General features: G+C 39.3%; 1 protein-coding gene across 2 annotated transcripts in view; it reads left to right on the top strand.

The window, feature by feature from the left end:
- Positions 1-5,147: 5,147 nt before the first annotated feature.
- LOC134202646 (dynein light chain 1, cytoplasmic) overlaps positions 5,148-22,049 on the top strand; it is a 60,379-nt gene continuing 43,477 nt past the window's right edge. The window contains exons 1-2 of one of the 2 annotated variants that reach the window (XM_062677661.1): positions 5,148-5,271; positions 21,706-21,871. In XM_062677661.1, coding sequence (XP_062533645.1) covers positions 5,216-5,271; positions 21,706-21,871 — 222 coding nt within the window. In that variant the 5' untranslated portion in view covers positions 5,148-5,215. Of the gene's footprint in view, positions 5,272-10,362; positions 10,639-21,705; positions 21,872-22,049 lie in introns of those variants that run through there. The other variant, XM_062677663.1, reaches the window with a different exon arrangement.

Genomic DNA, 22,049 nt, shown 5'->3' with positions numbered 1-22,049 from the left:
TACACGCCGCCAACCACGCAGTCTACGGAGGGTCCGCAAGACATCTTCCTCCTGATCGATCCACCTTGCCCGGCGGATCGTGGTCGAGAACCATTTTCACCAGGTTACTGTCCGACATTCTGGTTTCATGCCCGGCCCACCGCAGTCGTCCGATTTTCGCGGTGTAAATGATGGATGGTTCTCCCAGCAGCTCATGCAACTCGTGGTTCATTCGCCTCCTCCACGTACCGTCCGCCATCTGCACCCCACCATAGATGGTACGCAGCACTTTCCTTTCGAAACTCCAAATGCGCGTTGGTTCTCCACGAGCATCGTCCAGGTCTCGTGTCCGTAGAGGACTACCGGTCTACCGGCAAAGTACGTACGATTTCCAGCCACTGTGCGTCTCCGAATTTCCCTGCTGGTATCATTTTCGGCAGTCACCAGTCAGCCCAAGTACACAAATTCTTCTACCACCTCGATTTCGTCACCACCGATGCAAACTCGCGGTGGGTGGCTCACATTGTCTTCTCTTGAGCCTCTTCCTATCATGTACTTCGTCTTCGACGTGTTGATGACTAGTCCGATCCGCTTAGCTTCCCACTTCAGTCTGATGTAGACTTCCTCCATCTTCTCAAAATTACGTGCCATAATATCTATGTCGTCGGCGAAGCCAAATAGCTGGACGGTCTTATTGAAAATTGTACCACTCGTGTTAATCCCTGCTCTTCGTATTACCCCTTCCAAAGCGATGTTGAATAGCAGACACGAAAGACCATCACCTTGCCGTAATCCTCTGCGGGTTTCGAAGGGACTCGAGAATGCCCCTGAAACTCGAACTACGCACATCACCCGATCCATCGTCGCTTTGATCAATCGTGTCAGTTTATCCGGAAATCCGTGTTCGTGCATTAGCTGCCATAGCTGGTCCCGATCGATTGTATCATATGCGGCTTTGAAGTCGATGAATAGATGATGTGTGGGCACGTTGCACGGAGCGTTCGCCCATAAAACCCGCCTGGTACTACCCGACGAACTGTCTTGCAATTGGTGCTAGTCGTCGGCATATAATTTGTGAGAGTATCTTGGGAGGTGCCGTTCAGCAATGTGATTGCGCGGTAGTTGCTACAATCCAAATTATTGCCCTTTTGTAGACGGGACAGCGGCTTTCGTAGAAGGTAGCCGCTCGATGCCCGCTTTTCCACACTTTCTGTCCTGTTCAGCAAATCTCCTGCAACGCCACGACGTCGAAGTTGCGGAGATGTAATTCATCGTAGATCATCCTGTTATATTGTTCATAACACAGAGAAACAGACGTCTCACTCTACACATGTATCATCGTTCATCTTTTTAACGGTGAGTTCAATTTTTTGTAGGTGGTCGATCGGTCACCGATGGCGCTTCCATCGGTTTTGCTTGCACGGAGAAAAATATGTGGTAGAATCAACCTGATTCTGCTTCAAATCAACAATATTTTTGCATTGATTTATGAATAACAATATTTTTGGTTGATACAACCACAAATAGGGTTGAATCAACCATACGCGATAGTTGATTCAACTATCGGATATATTTGTTTCAACCATGCTTTTCAGCTGTCACTGTCAAATGTTACATCAGAAAACAACTATTTTTATGGTTGTTTTCACTTTCGAAAATGCTACGAAACTACTTTATCGACACTACGATGACATCAACAAAATAGGAAAATGTGACAGAAGCAGAATCGAACTAGTTACAACACACTTAATTTAATTTAACGGGCTCGGTACATGAATTACCGATTTCTCAACAGCTGAGCTCTCGGTAGTCCGCTCAGTAAAAAAGTTCAACATTTTACCGAGTCCTCGGTTCTGAAATGTCGATGATGAAATGTCAAATATTACTGAAATAATCTGTAAAAAATATCGAGCAGTCGGTAAGAATATACTGAGGAATTTGTAAAAAAATACAGACCTCGGTTATTCATATTATTGAGAAAAATGTAATTTTCTTCATTGGGAAAAATAAATAAAAGAAAAACGTTTTCGATCGAAATATGTTTATTATCAAAAAATCATATTTCCGCAGCGTTTTTGAATAAAATTAATCGAATCTATTTTTCAAAAAATAGATTTAGCCCATATAGTACCTAGTTGCGTTCGGTGCTTGGCCCGGCGAGTGCAATGGAGCGCATCAAGTAATTAGATTGATCGCAGAAAAGATCAGCTGCATAACTTCCGTTGACTGCGTGATTAGGAAAGTGGCGCTTTGGACCAGGCAACATACTGGCTTCTTCTAGTATTGGTCCGCAGGCCGACGCTGAACATTCAAGAAATCTTATATGTTTTGTTGGCAACAGGATGAATCGCTTTTACTTACCGAAATGTTTACTAGCACATTTTGTTTTTCTATTAAAACCACATTAAATTACTGTCGTCGACGGCTGATCCATGACGTTTTGGCATGTTTGGTTTGGTCAGGAAAATAGACGAAAATGGACGCTACGGAAAGCTTTGTACGATTGGCTTTACTCGGTGTAGCCGGCCAGTTGCAATTGGCTAGTGAAAATGGCGTGCCAACACGACATGGGTCATCGATAGACGAAAATAATTACGTGCACAAACTGTTTAAAACTCGAAAAATTTTACAACACAAGATGGCGTCACATCGAATGTTATGCGAGTCCCAAACTGACTTCGGTAAAAGCACAGAGAAACAGACGTCTCACTTAGAACAAAATGCAATCAAAATCATCGTCACGAAAACATTATCCCCCAATGCTAAAATCAGTGTGTGAGGTCAAGCGGCAACCAGATGGCGGTAGTGCGCAAACGTCAAACACAAGCAAAAACGATGGAAGCGCCATCGGTGGCCGATTGACCACTTACATAAAATTAAATTAACCGTTAAAAAGGTGAACGATGGAACATGTGCTGAGTGAGACGTCTGTTTCTCTGTGGTAAAAGTATTACCGTAAGCTCAGCAAAGAATATTCTTTTTACTGATTGCTCAGTATTTTTTTTTGACAACTACACACATAGTTTGTTGAACTGAGCAACCCGGTTATCTATTTTACTGATGTCCTGTACACGGAAGCCTTCAAGTACCCATTAATGGGTACTTTCGTACCCATTATGAAGAAAAGCGGCATAACTCATTTAATGAGTAAATCGCTTTTACTCATTAATGAGTACTTGGAGCAAACTTCAAAAAATGGGTAAATTTGACCCCCATTCTTAATGCAATAAATGAGTAAAAATAACCCATGGCTTTAACATTTTTGGTTCTTTCAATTGTTGCGGATTTCAAAATGGATTAAAACAACTAAAGACAATTAACATAAACAAGATAAACAACATATTCTGTATTTATTTCATGTGTAAAATAACATTTTTACGGGTTTCCCCTGCCGCTAGATGCTTTTCCACAGCTACTGTTGGAGAACTCTTTCATCCGGTAACACTTCAAAAGAATGTAAATTCTATCATATTCGTCGGCCAACCTGTTGGCTAATGGTTGAACGTTTCCAAACACAAATATTCCGGTAAATCCTCGGCGAGATGCTCGGTTGGGTCGGTAGCAGCACCATTCAATAATAATGCAAGACCGCATCATAGCATATCTGTAACAAGTAAACTTGATATCATTATCAACTTCTTCAAGTTTCACAAGTACTTTACTTACCTTCGGTACTTCTTCCGAGACTTCTTCGACATTTGTTTTGGCACGAACAAATTAAATTTAAGGTTTAAGGCGAGCTTTAAAGATTAGATTTTTTGTGACCTGCACAAATCACAAGCAAACTGGTAAACTAGTAAGAAAAATGGCTGCGTTTCAATAAACACCCAAGAATACTATTTACCCATTATTGTAACTGGACAAGCTAATTCAAAATGGGGTAATTCAACTCTTTTTTTGTTATTGAAAAAATACTCATTTTTTGACAATTCAGAACTCGATCAAAAAATGGGTGAATGGAACCCGTTTAATGGGTACTCCTAAGCTTCCGTGTAGACTACATTACTTCGCTGAGATATCGGTAGAATTTATTACAAAAATCAGTAAATTCTTCAAAATTTACTGACCTCTCGGTTCAATTTCATGTTTACCGGGTAAAATCAGTAAAAAATATTACCGAGATAAAATTACCGATTTAAGTGTGAAGGGGAGAAACAGTCATCCACCTTACCTCTGCTCCATACTTACTTCTTGTAGACAGAATGATTTATGTTGTTTCTAGTTTCTACAGATTTTTCATATTACGAAATAGTTGCCAGAACAACGATATTATTATTGTTTCAATCATGCGATGCAGGATTGAAACAACAATAATGTTCAATTGAAAGAAGCAATGAATCATCGTTGAAACAACAATGTTGAAGATTGAAACAACAATATGCACGTAGTTTGGTGCAACAATCGAAATAGTTGTTTCAATCTTGCAAGATTCTTCTGCGTGTGTGTTTGACGTTTGCTCACTACCGCCACCTGGTTGCCGCTTGTCCACCTTCAGTGCTTTCAGCATTGGGGGGTAATGTTTTCGTGACGATGATTTTGATTGCATTTTGTTCTAAGTGAGACGTCTGTTTCTCTGTGTTCATAATTTATTGGTTTTCCAGGCGGCTTATTAAACCTCCTGTCTCGTCGGAGGGCCGTCGTGTCAGGGCTGTTTAGCGTCCCACCTAACACCAGGACTTGGGCTTGTGCGCTTTCAGCGGCACACGGTCCCTTTGGTGGGGCTTACTTGCTGATACATGCAGCTTTTTATAGGAATTTAACAGGGCCCACTGTCAAACCCCACCACATCCTAGGCAAGCCTCACAACTCGCCGATGGCCTGGGAGGGATCGTCAAGCCCTTGGACATAGTCCCTGCTGCCCGCAAAGCTTTATCGCTTTATGGTACACGTTTAGAAATGGACTTTATGGTACACGGTTAGAAAAAAGTACATAATTTTAGGTACTTTTTTCTCTAGCATCTCCCTCCACTACGGATACACTTTTTAAACCACAGGGCCGCCATTACCGTGCGCGAACAGCTGGGTATAAACTATTTTTTGAAAAGTTTTGTTCAAGATTGTATTTTTGTCTGTTCCATGTGGTGTGAACCTCGTCATCAATGACAATGAAAGTAAAATTATTTATACATTATTTATATGATTTTTTTAATTTTTTTTTACACTTACAGTTAATGCAATTTAGCACTGCCATCATTATCCCATCAGTCACGACAGCGTCAGCCTAAAATATGAATTCATGAGCAACACTGTCAAAGCAACTTTTTCCGAGCACATCAAGATACGGATACGTTGGTAAGTAAACAGTTTATTAGATTAAGTGTTGAGAAAAACCTAAAATAAAATCTTTAAAATCATGGGTGATTCAAATCAAGTGTAAGTTGAAACACATATGCAAACATTTGTATTTTCACAGATACTCATTGAGCATTGAGTATAGCTTTAAATTTACATCAAAACATGTCTGGGAAAGTATTGTTTCATTGCGCAAGGTGTGCCAAAAGAACTTCGCAAGGAACTTCGTAAATCTGTACTGGGTTCTGGGATACTTACATTGAAAGTAATTAAAAGGCAGTCAAGCTTGTAAAACAAGGTTCAGTTTATTGGCCCAGAACGTTTCTGCAGTATATCATACTCTACCACTAAAATTGGAATTGAAGTCCTGCGAAGCCCAAAGGTTGATGACCAACTAGTTATGTTCATAATGATTCGAAAAGCTCTTGGAGCTCAATAAGAGAGCTCTTCGCACCTTTATTTCTGATTTTCTCAAAATTGCACGCGATGAATGGTACTGGTACCGCCGCGCTTTCTGCAACCCGTTTACTTGATTCTTATGGGTGAACAGCATTGCGGTGTATCGTTTGGTGCGGCCGTACCTTTCGTTCGACAGTCATTCGCCGCGTGAAGTTTTGTGCAAGTACCCATTTGGGAACATTACAAACGCCGCGTAGTGTATCATATCCAGAAAATCTGACAATACTGGCCTAATAACCGGACACTGCCCGAGTAGATATTATTTGAAAAATGTTGGAGATGGGTGAATACTTTTCCAGACGATTTAGAAACGCTGTTAATTTCGTAAACAAGCGCTGCCAGCACTTGCCGTAGCATAAAATGTTGTAGCTTGTACATGAATTTGTAATTGATGACACTTTTGATTATTTTGTCTATCCTTACTAAAATAAAAGTGCAGTACAAAAGTACAAAATACAATGCTTAGAGGTATTGTCTATCCGGAACAAAGTTAGAACGCTTTTTATACCGACGTTGGATTTTTCTACGGATACATTAATTCAATTAAAACGGTAAGCAGTATACGGGGTTGGACTTTTCTTATACTGTGTTTTAAGTGTAATATTATACAATAAAATTTTGAATAGAAATATTGTGTTTATTATATAATAGAAGAAAAGTCCAACCCCGTACTGCTTACCGTTTTTAATTAAATTGCTTTTAGAATTTTTGAGAAGAGTTCTAAAAACTTCTTCGTTGGTTTCCCGAGGAGATAAGAGATAACCAAAAGTTCCGTAAGAGCTGGGTGCTACGGATAGAGCCGCTTTTCTGCTCTCAAGCGAGTAGCGGGATATTTTGAAATCAATCCTTTAAGCAGATTTATTTTGCAGTTCTCCGGCTGTCAAACATTTCCCGCTCTTCGAATTTCTCTTTCCATGCTTCATGAAGGCGCACGAGTGCGCGAGACTCTACATGACTTTACGATAGTTTACATACATTCCTGCTCCAATCAGCTGCTGAACACGGATACAAATTTCATCCATTTGCTTCCATAATATACATGTTTATTTCCAAAATGGTAATATGTTTGAATCAAACATATTTATTTTTAAAACTAAATTATTATGCATCCCAAGATAAACACTCAGATCATGTTCATCTCAATCAGCCTCCGTCGAATCGCGCTGGAGCGCGCCCATTTACTTTACACACGGCGGCTATTCAGCTATGGCAACCCCATTCGGCGGCTTATTAAATTTAACAGCACAGACACGCACCATGTGTAAAAGCTTATGGGCGCGCTGCTGCGCAATCTTTGCTTGCGCGTTATCACCGCGAAGAGGTGAGTGTTTTAGAAGAGCGCGACAATAAATCCCTGTTTGTTTTATACATTCACTAGTGGGCAGCCCCTCGGTCGCTCTTGCAAAAGTAAACAAACACTCGAGTTCGGATCGGATCCGATCGGAAGCAGCAGAGGAGTAGAAGCAAGAGTAGAAGCAGTTGTTTTCTTGCTTCCAAATTAATGATAAGGATGTTTTTTAGGTACAGAAAGGTAAGTAAATGAAATATGAACGTTTGGAATTGTGAAATCTGGTAGTTAAATGCTACCAGAATATGAAAATTGGTAGAATTGATATCAAAATATTATGAGTGGTCGAACCAAAACAATAATATCCATGTTTGCTTCAAACATTTAGCTGGTTGAAACAACTTGAAACGCACATTTGATTCAAAAAAAGTTTTCGTTCGCTTCAAATGCAACAATATGTTTGATCCAAACATATTTATTTTTGATGCCAGAACAAACTGAATTTATGTTTGGATTAACCTAAAATATGTTTGTTCTTAACGTAGTTTTTCTGCGTGAATCTCGTGAAATCTCGTAACGAGTGCTTTTTAGTTGCATTCCTATATAAAGGGCCAACATTCGACTGTTCCATGAGTTTGGGTACTAATCCAGGGTTAATTGGATTCATTAGTGGCTGATCGCCAACTTTCGCTCCCGTCATGGGAGGCATGGTCATTGTAGCGTTTGATGGTACCGTGGCGGAAGCTGCCAACGATCCAAATTGTCTTATAATTTGTTGGAGGGAGCTTTCTCTTTTGGATAGTAAGGGTACAGCCATAACAGATTCAAGTGGCTTACCTTGGGGTTCTACGGGGGGCAATGAGGGTTTAATTTTACCTCTCGAGTCCTCCACGTGTTGCTTTCTGGACGTTTTTGGAATCGCGCCAGTATACCGCTGCTGATCCCGCACGACAACCGGGTTTGTAGAATTGAACGAGTTTCCTATTGTAGTCTTCGGATCGCCTGGTTTCAGAACCGGTAGAACTGCTACACTGCTCGTCGATTTATCCATTTGCTTCGGACATAGCGCGCTCGCACCCTGTTCCACCTCGTCCTGCCGCTAACTCTACTCCGATTGCTAATGGCGTCTTCCTGATCTTCTATCTCCTCCTCCATCAGCTTAAACTTCTTTTCCAGATGACGTTTCTCGAGTGCTTGCTGTTCCTTCATCTTCTGCATTTTCAACTGCAAACGTGCCGCTTTAGCACTGGAGGTAGTGTAGCATATGCTCAGCGGTAAACATGGCTTACACGTCCACGGCCGCTCGGCAACCGAAGGTGTCACATGAGCACACGATAAATGCCACCAGGCATCACATTGGTCACACTGAACACAGTTGTCAGTCGATTCCGGACGGTGGCAGCAAACGCAATCCACTGTCTTTTCCTGTACCGGTGTTTTGAGGTTGCCATCCATGCTTGCTCCACGAAATTTCCTTAAGGTTTTGTTCCGAGAACAAAAAGGCGGTTTTCTTCCGAAATCTTTTTAGCTGACGGAAACTCTCGATTGGTGCGAAATAGCTTAAAGCTGAAATTTATTGAATATCAAGTAAAGTAACAATGTGGAGAAAACATTCTACTTACAAATTTCGGTAACAGGTCGTACAATTAAATTCAAGTAGACTCTGCTTATCTTGCTACGATTATCTGTGATATTAGATTTAGGTTATGTTTAAGAAATTCTAGTCTAGTCATTTAAGGTAACTCACTGTGATACAAGTTGTGATAAATCTAGTTTTAAGTTGCACAATATTGCTCGCTACTGTAATTCAACTTTAGATCTATTTTAAATGGAAGGAGTAAGAATTATTTATTTTAAATGAAAAGAATTTTGCTCCTAAACCTAGAATTCAACTCCATGCACATCTTTAGAACGGGAAATAATGCCTATAATGCCGATGACATCCCACGTCATCTTCGAAGACGTCAACGTATGACGTTCCAGCCTGTTGGGCTGCGTTTACACAGTTAGGCCGGGGTCACCCTGCTCAACCGTGCTGGCAGCAACAACTACATTATTCTCTGTTGTAGAATCCTTGGTAGAGACTTCTTTGCTTCGTGCTGCATCTTCGGTCATTTGCACGTGCTTGAAATTGCTTCGATCAATGAACAATTTGAGTTGTTTTGTTGAATCGGGAGCGTCGACTTCCGTCCGCCGGCTGGGCTGGTTAATCGAATTCATATCCATAGACGCTAGAGGAGGCCGTAGTGGAAAGTTTTCCTTCATCTTTGTTTCGGATACGAGAAAGTCGCTGTTAGGGAATTGTCAAAACTTATCATATATATACGGAATCTACACATGTCATGAATCGCTTATGCTACGTTTTGACAGGGCAAGTGAATTGAACAACTCAGTTGAATTCAATTGACTTGCCAAAAGTTGAACATGTTCAACTTTCTTTTCGTTCAAGTGAATTGAATTATGGTGTTTACACGTTCAGTTCGCGTTCGATTCAAGCGACTTGCTCAATTCACTTGCATTGTCTAAACGTAGCATTACTTTCTCAAACTGCAGCTTGCGAAAATCGAAGGAATTGCATCTTTTGTTAACCGTGTCCGAGAATTGATTTTATATAAATACTCTGATTTCAAGTGCCTATAGAGCAAATTCTTAAAGCACTCCAATTTATAGCCTTAGTATCTATATCAATCTTTGCTGCATTGGCTATTGCTTGCAGCCACTTGATTCTCAGCATCGCATCTTTGGGAAACATATGCTGCGAAAGCTGCTCCTCGATTGCTCCATTATTCTCCTTCATATAATGAAAATCAACATCACAAGACGGCACACAACACTTCATGGCGATAGATTTACTATATTTACACTAACTTTATGGTATTTAATCAAAACGAACTTGAAAACCAAGAACTGGCGGACAAATGCTACTGGCATTATTGGCACCGTGATGCGTTTTACAACATTATCACTCACTGCAGTGTTTATGTTCTATAGACTATACCGTAGTGTTAGTGCCTTCGCTCGATTGGTGGCAACAACAATTTGACAAACACCCGCCTGGACAGCCCCGAACGATTTGAATCACTGCTGATTTTACCAAGTTTTACAAAATTTTAGACTTTTTTTTCCCAAAACACGTCCCATTGTACAACCTGTTGCATAATAATCCGCCGGAACGTCGTGCAACATGTTTATGTCAAAAGACAAGGCGTTCGACCATCTCACACTGAACCCTTCGATCCAGCTCGCGCTGTTTTGCGTGTTTTGCACGCGACATTCGACCGCTAGAAACCGCCTGAAAGAAACTGCCTCGCCGCTGACGAACGATCCGCAAACACAAGCGCCCCAGCAAGCCAGATTAAAGGAAAATCAAAAGTGCCCGAGTTTTTAAGCGAAGTAGAAGCTATCCGCGTCGGTTCAAGATTTTCTCGGTGAAAATCCAATAATTTTCGCGACCAAAGTAAGCGGTGCCGTTCGTTTTTTGATTCGGGAGTGAGAAGTGTCAAATCCAGTGGAATTTCAGTGAATTTTCGAGCTACAGGCTGTAAAATTTCGGAAAGTTTTCCAGGGTCCGGTGCTAGCATCCAAAGTATAAAAGGATTAATACGTTAACAGTACTACAGGTAAGTTCGGATAACTCGGAAAGAAAAGCACTAAAATCATTTTCCTCTTGGAAACAACCGATTATTTGTTAGAGCAATTAAAATTTGAAATTTGGTTCGGAATCTAGAGGAAAAATCAAATTGTTGCTAGCGTGCACTTTTGTTGGATTTCTCATAAATCGATTTCTGGTGCTCCCGGTGATGATTGTGGCTTTCGGACATGGAAAAATTGAAAACGACAAATGGAAGTGCTATTAAAAGGATGTTCCCGGTGCAGGGTTAGTACATTCAGCAGCGAGCCGTTTCCTATCCACCAACACATTCAAGGTCAATCCCGGCATAATTGGCGCTCTCTGTTTCGGGCTTTCTCGATTCGCGTTGCTGCCCGGTTCCAGCACGTTTTCATTTTTCTGCCTTCGATTGAAGAAGCGTAGCATGCTGGCTTTTGTATCCATGTGTGTATACTGTTCACTAACGAGGCTGGATACAACCAACATACCAGGGCAGGTAGCGAATTGTGTTTGTAATTTATATGCTCTCTTTCGATTTATGGATTATACTAATGACACATTGGTGGTATAAGTACCATGGTACAAGAATCTTGAAATGAGTACCGTATCGATTATTGTCTTTATCAAAGATAGTCTTGGAATAATTTTCTTGTCCTCTTGTACCATGGTACAAGTACCACAGGTGTGTCCTTAGTATTAGGCTGTTTTATTGAAGTTTCTCGTATTGAAAACTTGGAAGTGACAGATTCAATAATTACCGAAAAACAATTTGTCGAGTGGGAAAACTGAAAAGAGAGTAATTCGACATAGTTGTTTCATAAGGGCCGAAGTCGCAAATGTAAACCAATCGAGTTTATGACATAGATCGAACCTCCTGGAAATGCACTATATGTAGCATATTAAAAATAGTACAAAATGTTGTTTTTTTTGCTGTAAAAACAGAAAAATACAAAAGGGCGATATTACATTTCCGTTGGATTTTTTTCTTGGTGCGATTGCGCCCCGTTCTCTCCATAGCAGCAAAGGGGCTAAACTGTGCTTCATTTTTGCATTATGACTCTTTGTTCTTGCACCAAAAACACATGTGAGCAAAAGGGCTAAACGGTACTTTGTAAACACAACGGGGCGATGCAAACAGGCGATATTGACAAATAGGTTGACAGCCGGGCGTGGAATTTGGGCGAAAAGGATGTTATCAAAAACATTGTCGGATAGTTCATTGTCCGCTAGAACTAGCCAATATGTAAACGGGCCATAAGTATTTAATAATTCAGGACAATTGCATGTGAGTTCATTTTACCTTTCTTTTCATTAACAATAAGCATAAACTAGGCCTAAGTTAAGTAGCAGATAAGTTTAGTTGTCGAATTCACTACGTTTTACTATTATATTGGAAAATATCTCGAATGTACGTGACTATCTGTGTTCCTTTGTTTTCCGTTCAGGTTCTGGTATAATTTCATCCAGAGTCTATTATATAGAGTTGCGCAAAGAGGATCTTTTTACTCTTATTCTGAATGATGCTCTTGTTATTATGTTGAAAACTTTCATTTTTGTTCAACCCTTCAAGTGACTTCACGGGAGTGATCACTTCTAAAGCTTTTTAATTCGATAACCAAAGTCACCTACAGAGTGCAAACACGTGAGTTTCTTGTTGCAACTTTATTGGGGGGTGTATTGAAGTTTTTTGAAGCTGTTTCTAGAACAAATCTAATACATTTCAATTTATGAGTTTTAATTCGCCATAATAATCATCAGGCGATAACAATACTTCCGCCTTACCCACAATCATTTGTTTACTTTGCTCGATAGGTAGACGGTTTGACAGTTCAATAGGTAGATTGGGCTTCACTCTTTGCGTAACTCTATATATAATAGACTCTGATTTCATCCTGCCAAAGATCACCTGACGTTGACAGCTAGGGGCGGTACTGAACTCACTCACGTATATACCAAATATTATATATTAACAATATAGCCCACTCTTGCGTAAAACAGGCGAACGCTGATTCAAGCGCTACGGCGGATGGCGGTCGAACTACTTTGTTGTAGTCGTCGCGGTTAACGCGTCGACACGCGTCAATACTTTGATGTTACGAATAACGCGGCGCATACACGCGTCCATTATTGTCATAGATTGCCATTAAAGATATCGAGCTCCTTCTCTTTTTTCGGATGCACGCACAAACATGAATTCTGTTGTAAACGTATTACTTTACACGATGCATAAAATCAGAAAATTACGTTGAAATACGTGAGAATCATGCTGTTTCCTATTTCTTATCCGGCACAGTTGGGAAAGTTACGGATAAAATTTTCATTTTTTTTGTCTCGTTTGATAGAAATAACGAGAAAACTGAGAAGTTTTTTTATAGTTCCGTTTTCACTAGTGGGTGTGAGTCACAGATTTTATAATTCGATTTAAATAAACAGGCGAAAAGACAATAATTGTGGACTAAAGATAATTACCAAAATAAATCAAACGAGGTTGAATTCATTATAGACTTTTATTTGAAGAAACAATCAAAATTAAAAAGGAAAAATGTTAATGATATAGATGATGCAGCATGCACAGGTTGTGCAGGATGGTTAAAAGTCGGCTTGTGGAAACGGCAGTAGAAATTTATTTCGATCATCAAAATAGTCCTGAAAATGATGGCCTAAACAGTGTCCGTTGCACCGGAAACGTCTTTTAAGTTGCCGCCGACTTGAGTGGCGAATAGAACTGAGTCCATGACTGCGAGGTCAAATTTTCAGGCACTCCCTGCGGCGAAACATAGAACCGGAACTCAGTGGCGCAGATTAGATGGACGCATGATCGACGATGGTCTACAGCGGCGGAGTCAAAACATCGAATCCAGTGGATGGCGCAGATACACGATGTCAGGCAAAGTGTAGATTACTTTCACTCCCGGCGTTACGCACATTTTAAGAGCTTATTGAGCGAATTTTGTGTGGGTACGCTAAGTCTTAGCTGTGGATCGGTATCGTCTCCAATGAGTAGGTCCTGTCTTTCGTGGTCACACACTAACTGCCCCTGTTTCTTCGTCGTTGGTTGATCACATTTTTTGACATTTGATAAACAACTGAAAAGCAATGTTACCTTGATCGTTATTTAAGAAATGGTTAGACTTTTCACCACTAGTTAGCGCTATTCTCAGGAAAAATTATTCGCTAATTACTTGTACGGGATATAAAAGAGTGGACTATCTTGTACTTTACTATCTTTGTATATACCCACCATGACCATGACGCCCCACTCTATTACCCAGTGGGTTCGTTACAACTATTTTTTTTTTATTTATATGGAACGTAAGAAAATGGTAGGCCTCCCTCCTCCCCCCATAAGTGCTTACGTAAGTGTACGACCCCCAATTAGATAAAAGTTCTAGCGCTCTATATACGCAGTTGTAAGACTATGTAGACCTAACTAACTAACTTGTGACCAAAGTCCACCCCGGTACCGACATTCCATGCTTCGAACCCATGTCCATTATCCATTTTGTAAAATTTATATAAAGCAGATGTCCACGCTGGGGGAGGGGGTATCTAAAACTAACAAAAACCTGTTCATGTGGTATATGGACAGTAGACTGGCCCAGATTACTATGGGGAGAAAAAAATGTTGTCGAATTCCACGGGGCATCCCCCAAAATTGTGTCTTTGGGTGAGAAAATCAATCTCGGAAAATTTCAGCTCGCTTGTTGCATAAGCTCAAAATCGCTTGTTGCATAAGCTGGCGCATTTGATTTGAAGTTTGTATGGGGATTTCAGCTAAAATGTATAGGAAAATACACCTCCGTCACTCATTCGATCTGGAAATTGGTTCTGATTGCTCGATTGACCTCAGAATTGCAAAAACGGCAGTTGGTATGCTACAGAACAATTTCACAGAACATTGCATGATGATTAAATGAACTTTTATATAATTTTCGGCTGGTTTATTAGGAGCTGATTTGTGTATTTTTGGGATTTTGATCGAATTGCATCAGCCGAAACCAATTTACAATAGTCCATCAAACATCACAATTTTGTAAATCTGGTCATTTGTGTGTAACATTGATATAAGCAATCTAGGAAAATATACGCCCGTTCCAAATGTTGGTCCACATTAATGTTAGATTATGCTAAATTGCTCCCTAAACAATTTTTTATACTTCCAAAATGTGTCGTTGGTTGATGATAGGCTGCTGAACCTATAATTGGCGCTGTAGGCATAAAGCACGCTGATAAATTTTCACACAATATTGACATGAAAAAAGTTTTTGTTAGAAAAACTTTTTTTTCCTTAAATATGTAACAGGAACATTATTCCCAGAAAAGTTAGTTAATTTAAATACCTATCTGCAGAAAAAATTTCTTCAATTTCTGAGATGAGGTTTTTTTGTAATATTGATTTTAATTTTTAAAACTAATCAGAGTAGAAACCGTTATTTTATTTTTTGGATATTTTTCCAAAAAAATTCTGGGAATTTCACGACAGTCCGCCATACAACACTTTTTTGTAGGTCTTGTCATTTTAGAGTTACATCGATTTATAAAAAATCCATGAAAAAAATAGGCCCTGATCAAGTGTAACTTTTGACAATTTTTGAAAAACTAAGTATGCAGAGTGGCTTAGAAATACCATATCTTTATGCCCACCAAGTTTCATTCGATTCTGAGATGGTGCTGCCAACCGCTGGTCGAGTTGGCGCGAAATTCGTCTATAATGCTACGTACACACCTGGGTGGTGCGGATAGAATCGATTTGGTTGTCAAACTGAAGCCAAAATTTTCTATTGTGCCGGAGCCAAACATTGAAGATTGTGGTTATGTTCATTTCTGATCAAATATTGAGAAGTATTGTTATTATTTGGGGAAAAAATAAAAATAAACTTTGTTTGAGTTTTGTATTCTTTGTAACAAATATTCTCACATTATATTTCGAGTGGAAAATTAGTAGGAATGCAATTGAAAAGCACTCGTTACGAAATTTCACGAGATTCAGCAGCTGATTGGAGCATGAAAGTATGTTAACAATCGTAAAGTCATGTAGAGTCTAGCGCATTTGTTCGCCCTCATGCAGCGTGGAAAAAGAAATTCGAAGAGCGGGAAATGTTTGACAGCCAAGTAACTGCAAAATAATTTTGTTTATGGGAGTGATTTCAAAATATCCCTCTACTCGCTTGAGCGCAGAAAAGTGGCTCTATCCGCAGCACCCAGGTACACACCAGTCAAGCAGTTCGACGAACATTGACTCCACCCCCAAGAAAACGCTTCAGTTGCTGCTTTGTTGGAACGTGTGTGAAGTTGTTCGAACAACCATTTGACAGTTGGCGGCTCGGTTGGAAAAAATTAAAACGGTTTGATTTTGGTTTGAGTTGTCGGGGGTGGAGTCAAGGATCGCCGAACATGTTTGAGCATTTGTAGTGAAGTTGCACAAACCAAACCCCCATATATTTTTTGATGGTTGATGCTCAAGTTAGCGCTCCGGTCGTTCGTGTGTGATATTGTTGGTCGAATAAATTGATTGTTCGTGCCGCTGTTAGTAAAACTTGATGGATGTTGGAACAAACGAGAGGTGGAGTCAATGTTGGTCAAACTGCTTGACCGTGTGTACGTTCCATAAAGGACTTGAATGCAAATAGAAATCGTAAACTGTGAGTATCTATTTCTTTCCTTTCTACGACTTTTTGCCTTTCTCGTATACTAAGTATATACATAAAGGCTATACGATCACTCCAAAACCAAACTTTTGATAGAAGGCTCGGAGATCCATAGTGTTATATACCATTCGACTTAGCTCGACGAATTGAGGTGATGTCTGTTTGTGTGCATGTATGTGTGTGTGTACAACCCTAGCCAAGGTCACGGGGGTGGACGGCACTGAAGATAATATTCATCTGTGTATAATATCACATTTGGAGCACTTCAGTGCGCCTCTAACGATTCACAGTGAATCGGCTGCTTTGCAGACTGAGCCCCTGATCGTATGTCCCGGCATACTTATCAGGTATAGCTTTTTACATGGAGGATCCGCTAGGGCTCATTAGCACTCTCCAAGGGGTCGGGAAATTAATCAATTTCTCGTCAACTAGAAGTAGCGAAGCCAACGCGTGGCCATAGGTAGGATAGGATAGGTTGTAATATAGATTGAAAATGAGAAGTCTACTTTGTATTTTAGAGACATTCAATTTTCAGAATGTTTTCAATTGGGAGTGGAGAACTATTTAGACTTATCAGGATTTACATCAGGTTGAAAAATTCAAAATAGTAATGTCATAGCAAACCAGAAATCAGCCAAGAAAAAACGTAGGATTAAAAAAAATAGATTGATCACAAAATGAAATAATAATATTAAACATTTTAGATTCAGTAATTAAACAGAATTTTATTTTTTATTTTTGTTTCAGAAATGGTTTAGAGCAGCCAAGGTAGAAGTTTACTGTACTATTGGATAGAAAAATATTAAATTGAAAATCTGAGATAGAAGAGAGACAGAAGAAAAAAGTGGAGGTTGAGATTATAAAGGAGAAAAAGAGATTGATAAAAGGAGAAATCAGATATTGATAGATAGAAGAAGGACATAGGATTTGTAAGGCAATACTCAACAATTCTTTTGTAGTTTTATACATACTGTATCTAACAATGACTAAAACACTAATAAGACAAAGTTATAAAAGACCTTTATGTTGAAACATAACAGACAGACAACCGACAACAACACAATGACAATAACAGATCTAAAATATAGAAGACAAGTAGTGTTTTACATTAATTATACAACTCATAATAATAGAAATGACTATCCAACGAGTAGTACATATTTTTAATGATGTTATTCATATAAATTAATGCTTCATAATCGTAAAATTCATTCATTTAGCTAGGAAATAGACGCAATGAAGCATTACCATACCATTGATAACTGAATCTTGGACCAGACTTTAAAGACTTGAATTTTAAAGAGCGGAATAGAACATGACCATTTGACTACTGAAATTTATGATATCAGAAAGTACTGTAAAGGATATCCTTCCCCTCGGATATGTTACCTTGCCGCGGTGGGTCGGCTTACGCCATTAGCACTGATATGGCAACCAAAGACATATCCTGTCGTGGTGGTATCACATGTTGACTATTTTTGTTTGGTGCCGCGTTACATATCTGGCATTGACGCACTAATTTACGGCATATGCATGTAATCCAACGGACAACGTCTCTTGGAGCCTTGAATGGTAGTGCAGTCAGGCAGAGGCCTTTTTCATCAGTGATAATGATGTGAGTTCTCGTCTTTTCGGCAATACTTTTCTGACGCGTTCCCTGCGTAGCCACGCTTACATTTAGCTAGCTAGGCATTTATGAAAAAAAAAAAACAAAGTATTCAAGACATTCGTAGGGAATCGACTGCTGGATTCACTGAGTAGAAGTTTTTTCAAAACTAGGAACGTGGTGCCAGTTTTATTTTGTTATGCCTCACTTCGAAAGCAATAATAAAAAATATCACACATTATAATGATGATATATGAACAATCTTATGACGGCTTCATTCACGATAATTTTTACTAATAGTAGGGAATAGGCGTGATGAAGCCACCGAAAAGTGAATCCTATAGCTGACTCATAACTGATCATTAGTACATGATAGATAATGACATTTAGTTTGGAAACGATCAAGCTACTTATTAGAACATAATAATAGTAATACCTTGACAAAGGAATAACAATAAAATAGACTAAATTCACGAACAGTTTCCACTTTTTACAAGATGTAACTTACATTGTGTTTGATAGTATTGACACAGGATGAACCAATAACTTAGGTAAACAAAGTAATTCAAGGAACGCATACTACCTTCTGACCATGAAGACAAGAATGACATCGTACAGATCAATCTATATGATTCGGCAATTGAGCCTCCAAAATAAACGAAAGATTTAAAAAAAAATCTATGATTAGGAATGAGATAATGGGAGAGAGCATCTATTAGAGTTGTAAATGGAATGTCTTTTGAGCCAGTTCAACAGTGTCTTAATGGACGACATGATCCTTGTACGGCTGGAAAACTGCTTCAAAAGTTATTAACTTGTATTTTTTTATAAATCGGGGATTGAACACTTTCTTATACTTGAAAAAAAAAACTTCCGACTCAGTTTCTTCGATGAAGCATTGGGCAACATGTGAGTCGAAAAAAACTGCTTCGGTCGATTTCGAACGCGTAAAATGACAATAGACGTATAAATAGCTTAAAAACTGAAACAATAGTTTGACTCTGACAAGAAAATTACAAAAATGACTTTAAACTTTAACGATGTTAGTTAGCATGAGACCTGTCTGACTATTTATGAACGTAATTCCCTCTGATTCAGTTGCAACAGCGTCTTCTTGGACGACATGTTCCGTGTACGGCTGGCAAACTGCTTCGAAAGGAATTATGCTACGGTATCATCAAAGGCCTGGTGCAGAGGTTTCTACTCTATTCAGAGTCCCGCCAGTAAACCTTCAAAAAAAAAAAAAAAAAAAAGAAAGTACTGTAAAGGATATGACGCCGTAATCTTGATCAACCGCCAAAATAATGGAAGCTCTCAGATTAATATGTCGATTTATTGCAATAGTACTTAAATTAATTTATTGTATATTTACGATACCATTTAAATTAATCCATGTTGAAACAAAGTCCACTAGTATGATCCCATCACATTACATCAAAGTGTTATGGCTCGGCTGCGGTGGTGGGCGCGGTGACGCGTTTTGACAGAGAATACAGAATTACTGTCAAGATGCGCCGTTGCGTTAATCGCTGTAGAACGGCCTTTACTTGGAGATGGCAGCAGTACCACCCGTTGTCAACATAGACTACTATTCGGTATTGAATGTCGGCTCCAAGGAAACATTAAATCAACTTTACATGTTAATTATTCGGAAAACATTCATGCGCGTGATGAGCTTTCATTATTATTATTATTTGTTTTTAAACTGACAGACTGCGGGAAGGGAAATGTATCGGTATGATCACAATACGAACCCAGACCGCAGTGACCTAGTGAGCAACATAGCTTGAGTCGTCTGCTAGTATTGTGTATCATATGGAGAGCCCAGCCGAGATACCAGTCTATTAAGACTACAACTGGTCAACTCTCGAAAAATAAATGTATGTGTGTGTGTACAAAATTTTGTAGACGCACTTTTTGGTACTTAGCATTGCCCGAATTACTCGCAACAAGTTAGATTGGACTATGGGATCAGAAGTTATGGCCAATATACTATTTTCTCTGGGCAAAACAAACCACTTATATTTTACACAAAAAACATTATAAAAAAACCACTTATATTTTATACACCGCTAGGTGGATCAATCTGGTTTTTTTTTTCGAAGATTTAAATACGAAGGAATTATCTTTCACAATAGAATAGAACAAAGGTTATTTGACATAGCCAAAATTATTGAATCCGAGTGAAAAACGGGAAGTCGGGCGCAACTTGTGAAGATTAAATAGCGCATTATAGACCTAATTCGTCATAATTTTGAACGCGAGCATGGATCTTTCAGTGTATGTATAATTAGTCCTGCTAACCATATGCGTAACTCATTAAATAAACGCATGACAAAGACGATAAATCGATGATACGTCGAACGAGAGGAAAAGTGGAAACTACGTAGCACGAGCTCGTGCGACCACCGCCGCCAAAGCCAAAGGAAAAGTCTTGCTCGGCGTTTTCCCACCCACAACAGCATATAATGAACGAATTGACTTGGCAATAGCACTTTCGCTCTTTGCTTGCCTGTTGAGGAGTTGGAAAGTAACGAAGAAGTAAATTACTTTTGCATGTTCAACTTCAATTATGACGGTGATGTAGTGGTGGTGGGAACGGGGTGGGATTTTCCCCGGCGTACCTGGATTGCAAGTCTGTAAGTTAGATACGGAGGACTCAGGCCTTGGGAGAGAAACAATCGACGGTTTCTCAGTCTTCTGTTTGTTACAGTTCAGTAGGTGGTAGTTCAGCGCGAAATCGGATAGCAAACGACGAAGGAATTAGGTCATGGAAACGAGGGCGCCGGAAAAGGACAGGTCAAGGATGGAATATTCGGAACTAAAAGGTGAATGATTAAAACATTGCTGTGTTTTGAAACGATTACCCACTAACGGGTGAGGGGAATATTTGTCCTGAATCAGGTTTTATGGCCGGTATTGACTCAAGCGTGGAAATAATTTGAGCTATACAGTGTTGACCCGATTTCGTCTACACCCGATTTCATCACATTTTCGATCCGATTTTATCACGTCTCGATTTTGTCACGTTTTCAACCCGATTTTGTCACCCCCAAAAAAATTTGAAAATTTTAGTCGTTTTCGTAAATAATACCGCAAACAACAATATTTTTTATGAAATAACTTTCACCGCCTGCGGTTTTTATTAATCATTTCCCAGTGGCTGTCAAAGATTTTGTGAGCCTTTTCGATAAGAAATAACGGGTACCGTTCACGTATTTTGCCTTTCCAAAAGATAAACTGGTTCATATTTGTGAAATGAGTTAAAATAATTATTTTTTATAGATATTGTCACACTCCCTATTTTATCACCCCAAAATTTACCAGGGGTTGATAAAACCCGGATATTACTGTATTGCGGCTAACCGCAAGTCAGTATCATCTGTATATAATATGCATATACAGATGGGACTGACTAGCGGTTAACGGCAGTAAACTTCTTAAACCCTTAAATGATGCGCACTGTTGTTTTAAAACAACAAACCGAAAATGCGTTTATTGTTAATGAATTTAATGATTATTTACGTTAAAAATATTTTTGTCGACTTCTAAGAAAAATCGTCTTGCGCCTTTAAGGGTTGAATTATTGTTTAAAATATAGCTTGCTTTTATGTGCGTTTCAAGCAAATCTCACATCTGGTAACGTAAGGTATTGCAGGTTGGGGTTCCATTTCCACAGGTTAAAAAAATGGTTTGCTTAAAAAAGGCAAAAAAAAAAAATCCTCTTTCACCATTAACAATGAAGCAATCTTAATTTGGCTGAATTATATGCCTATTGCGTAAAATACCTGTTATAACATAGTTTTTGTGTTTGTCATTTCAGGTCATCTTCTACCACTTCGTCTCCGAGTAGATCCAACAGCAAATCCCGCAACAGCAAAATGAGCGACCGTAAGGCAGTAATCAAAAATGCCGATATGGGCGAGGAGATGCAACAGGACGCCGTTGATTGTGCGACGCAGGCCCTGGAAAAGTACAACATCGAAAAGGTACGAGCACAATACTACACTTTACTTATATTAGGGGTTATATTTGTCTCGTTCAAAGCAGACGCATAATCGTGAAATTATGTAATTTTTGAATTACATCAGTTTGTGATGAATGTGATGAATGTGAGTGGCCCATTTAAACGCGTGGTGATTTTTTGTCATTTGCTGGGTGAATGTG

This window comes from Armigeres subalbatus, unplaced genomic scaffold, assembly GCF_024139115.2.
Source record: "Armigeres subalbatus isolate Guangzhou_Male unplaced genomic scaffold, GZ_Asu_2 Contig1310, whole genome shotgun sequence".
In the NCBI taxonomy this organism is placed as follows: Eukaryota; Metazoa; Arthropoda; class Insecta; order Diptera; family Culicidae; genus Armigeres; species Armigeres subalbatus.
The sequence above is the reverse complement of the archived record's forward strand: the minus strand, read 5'-3'. Positions and strand labels throughout refer to the sequence as shown.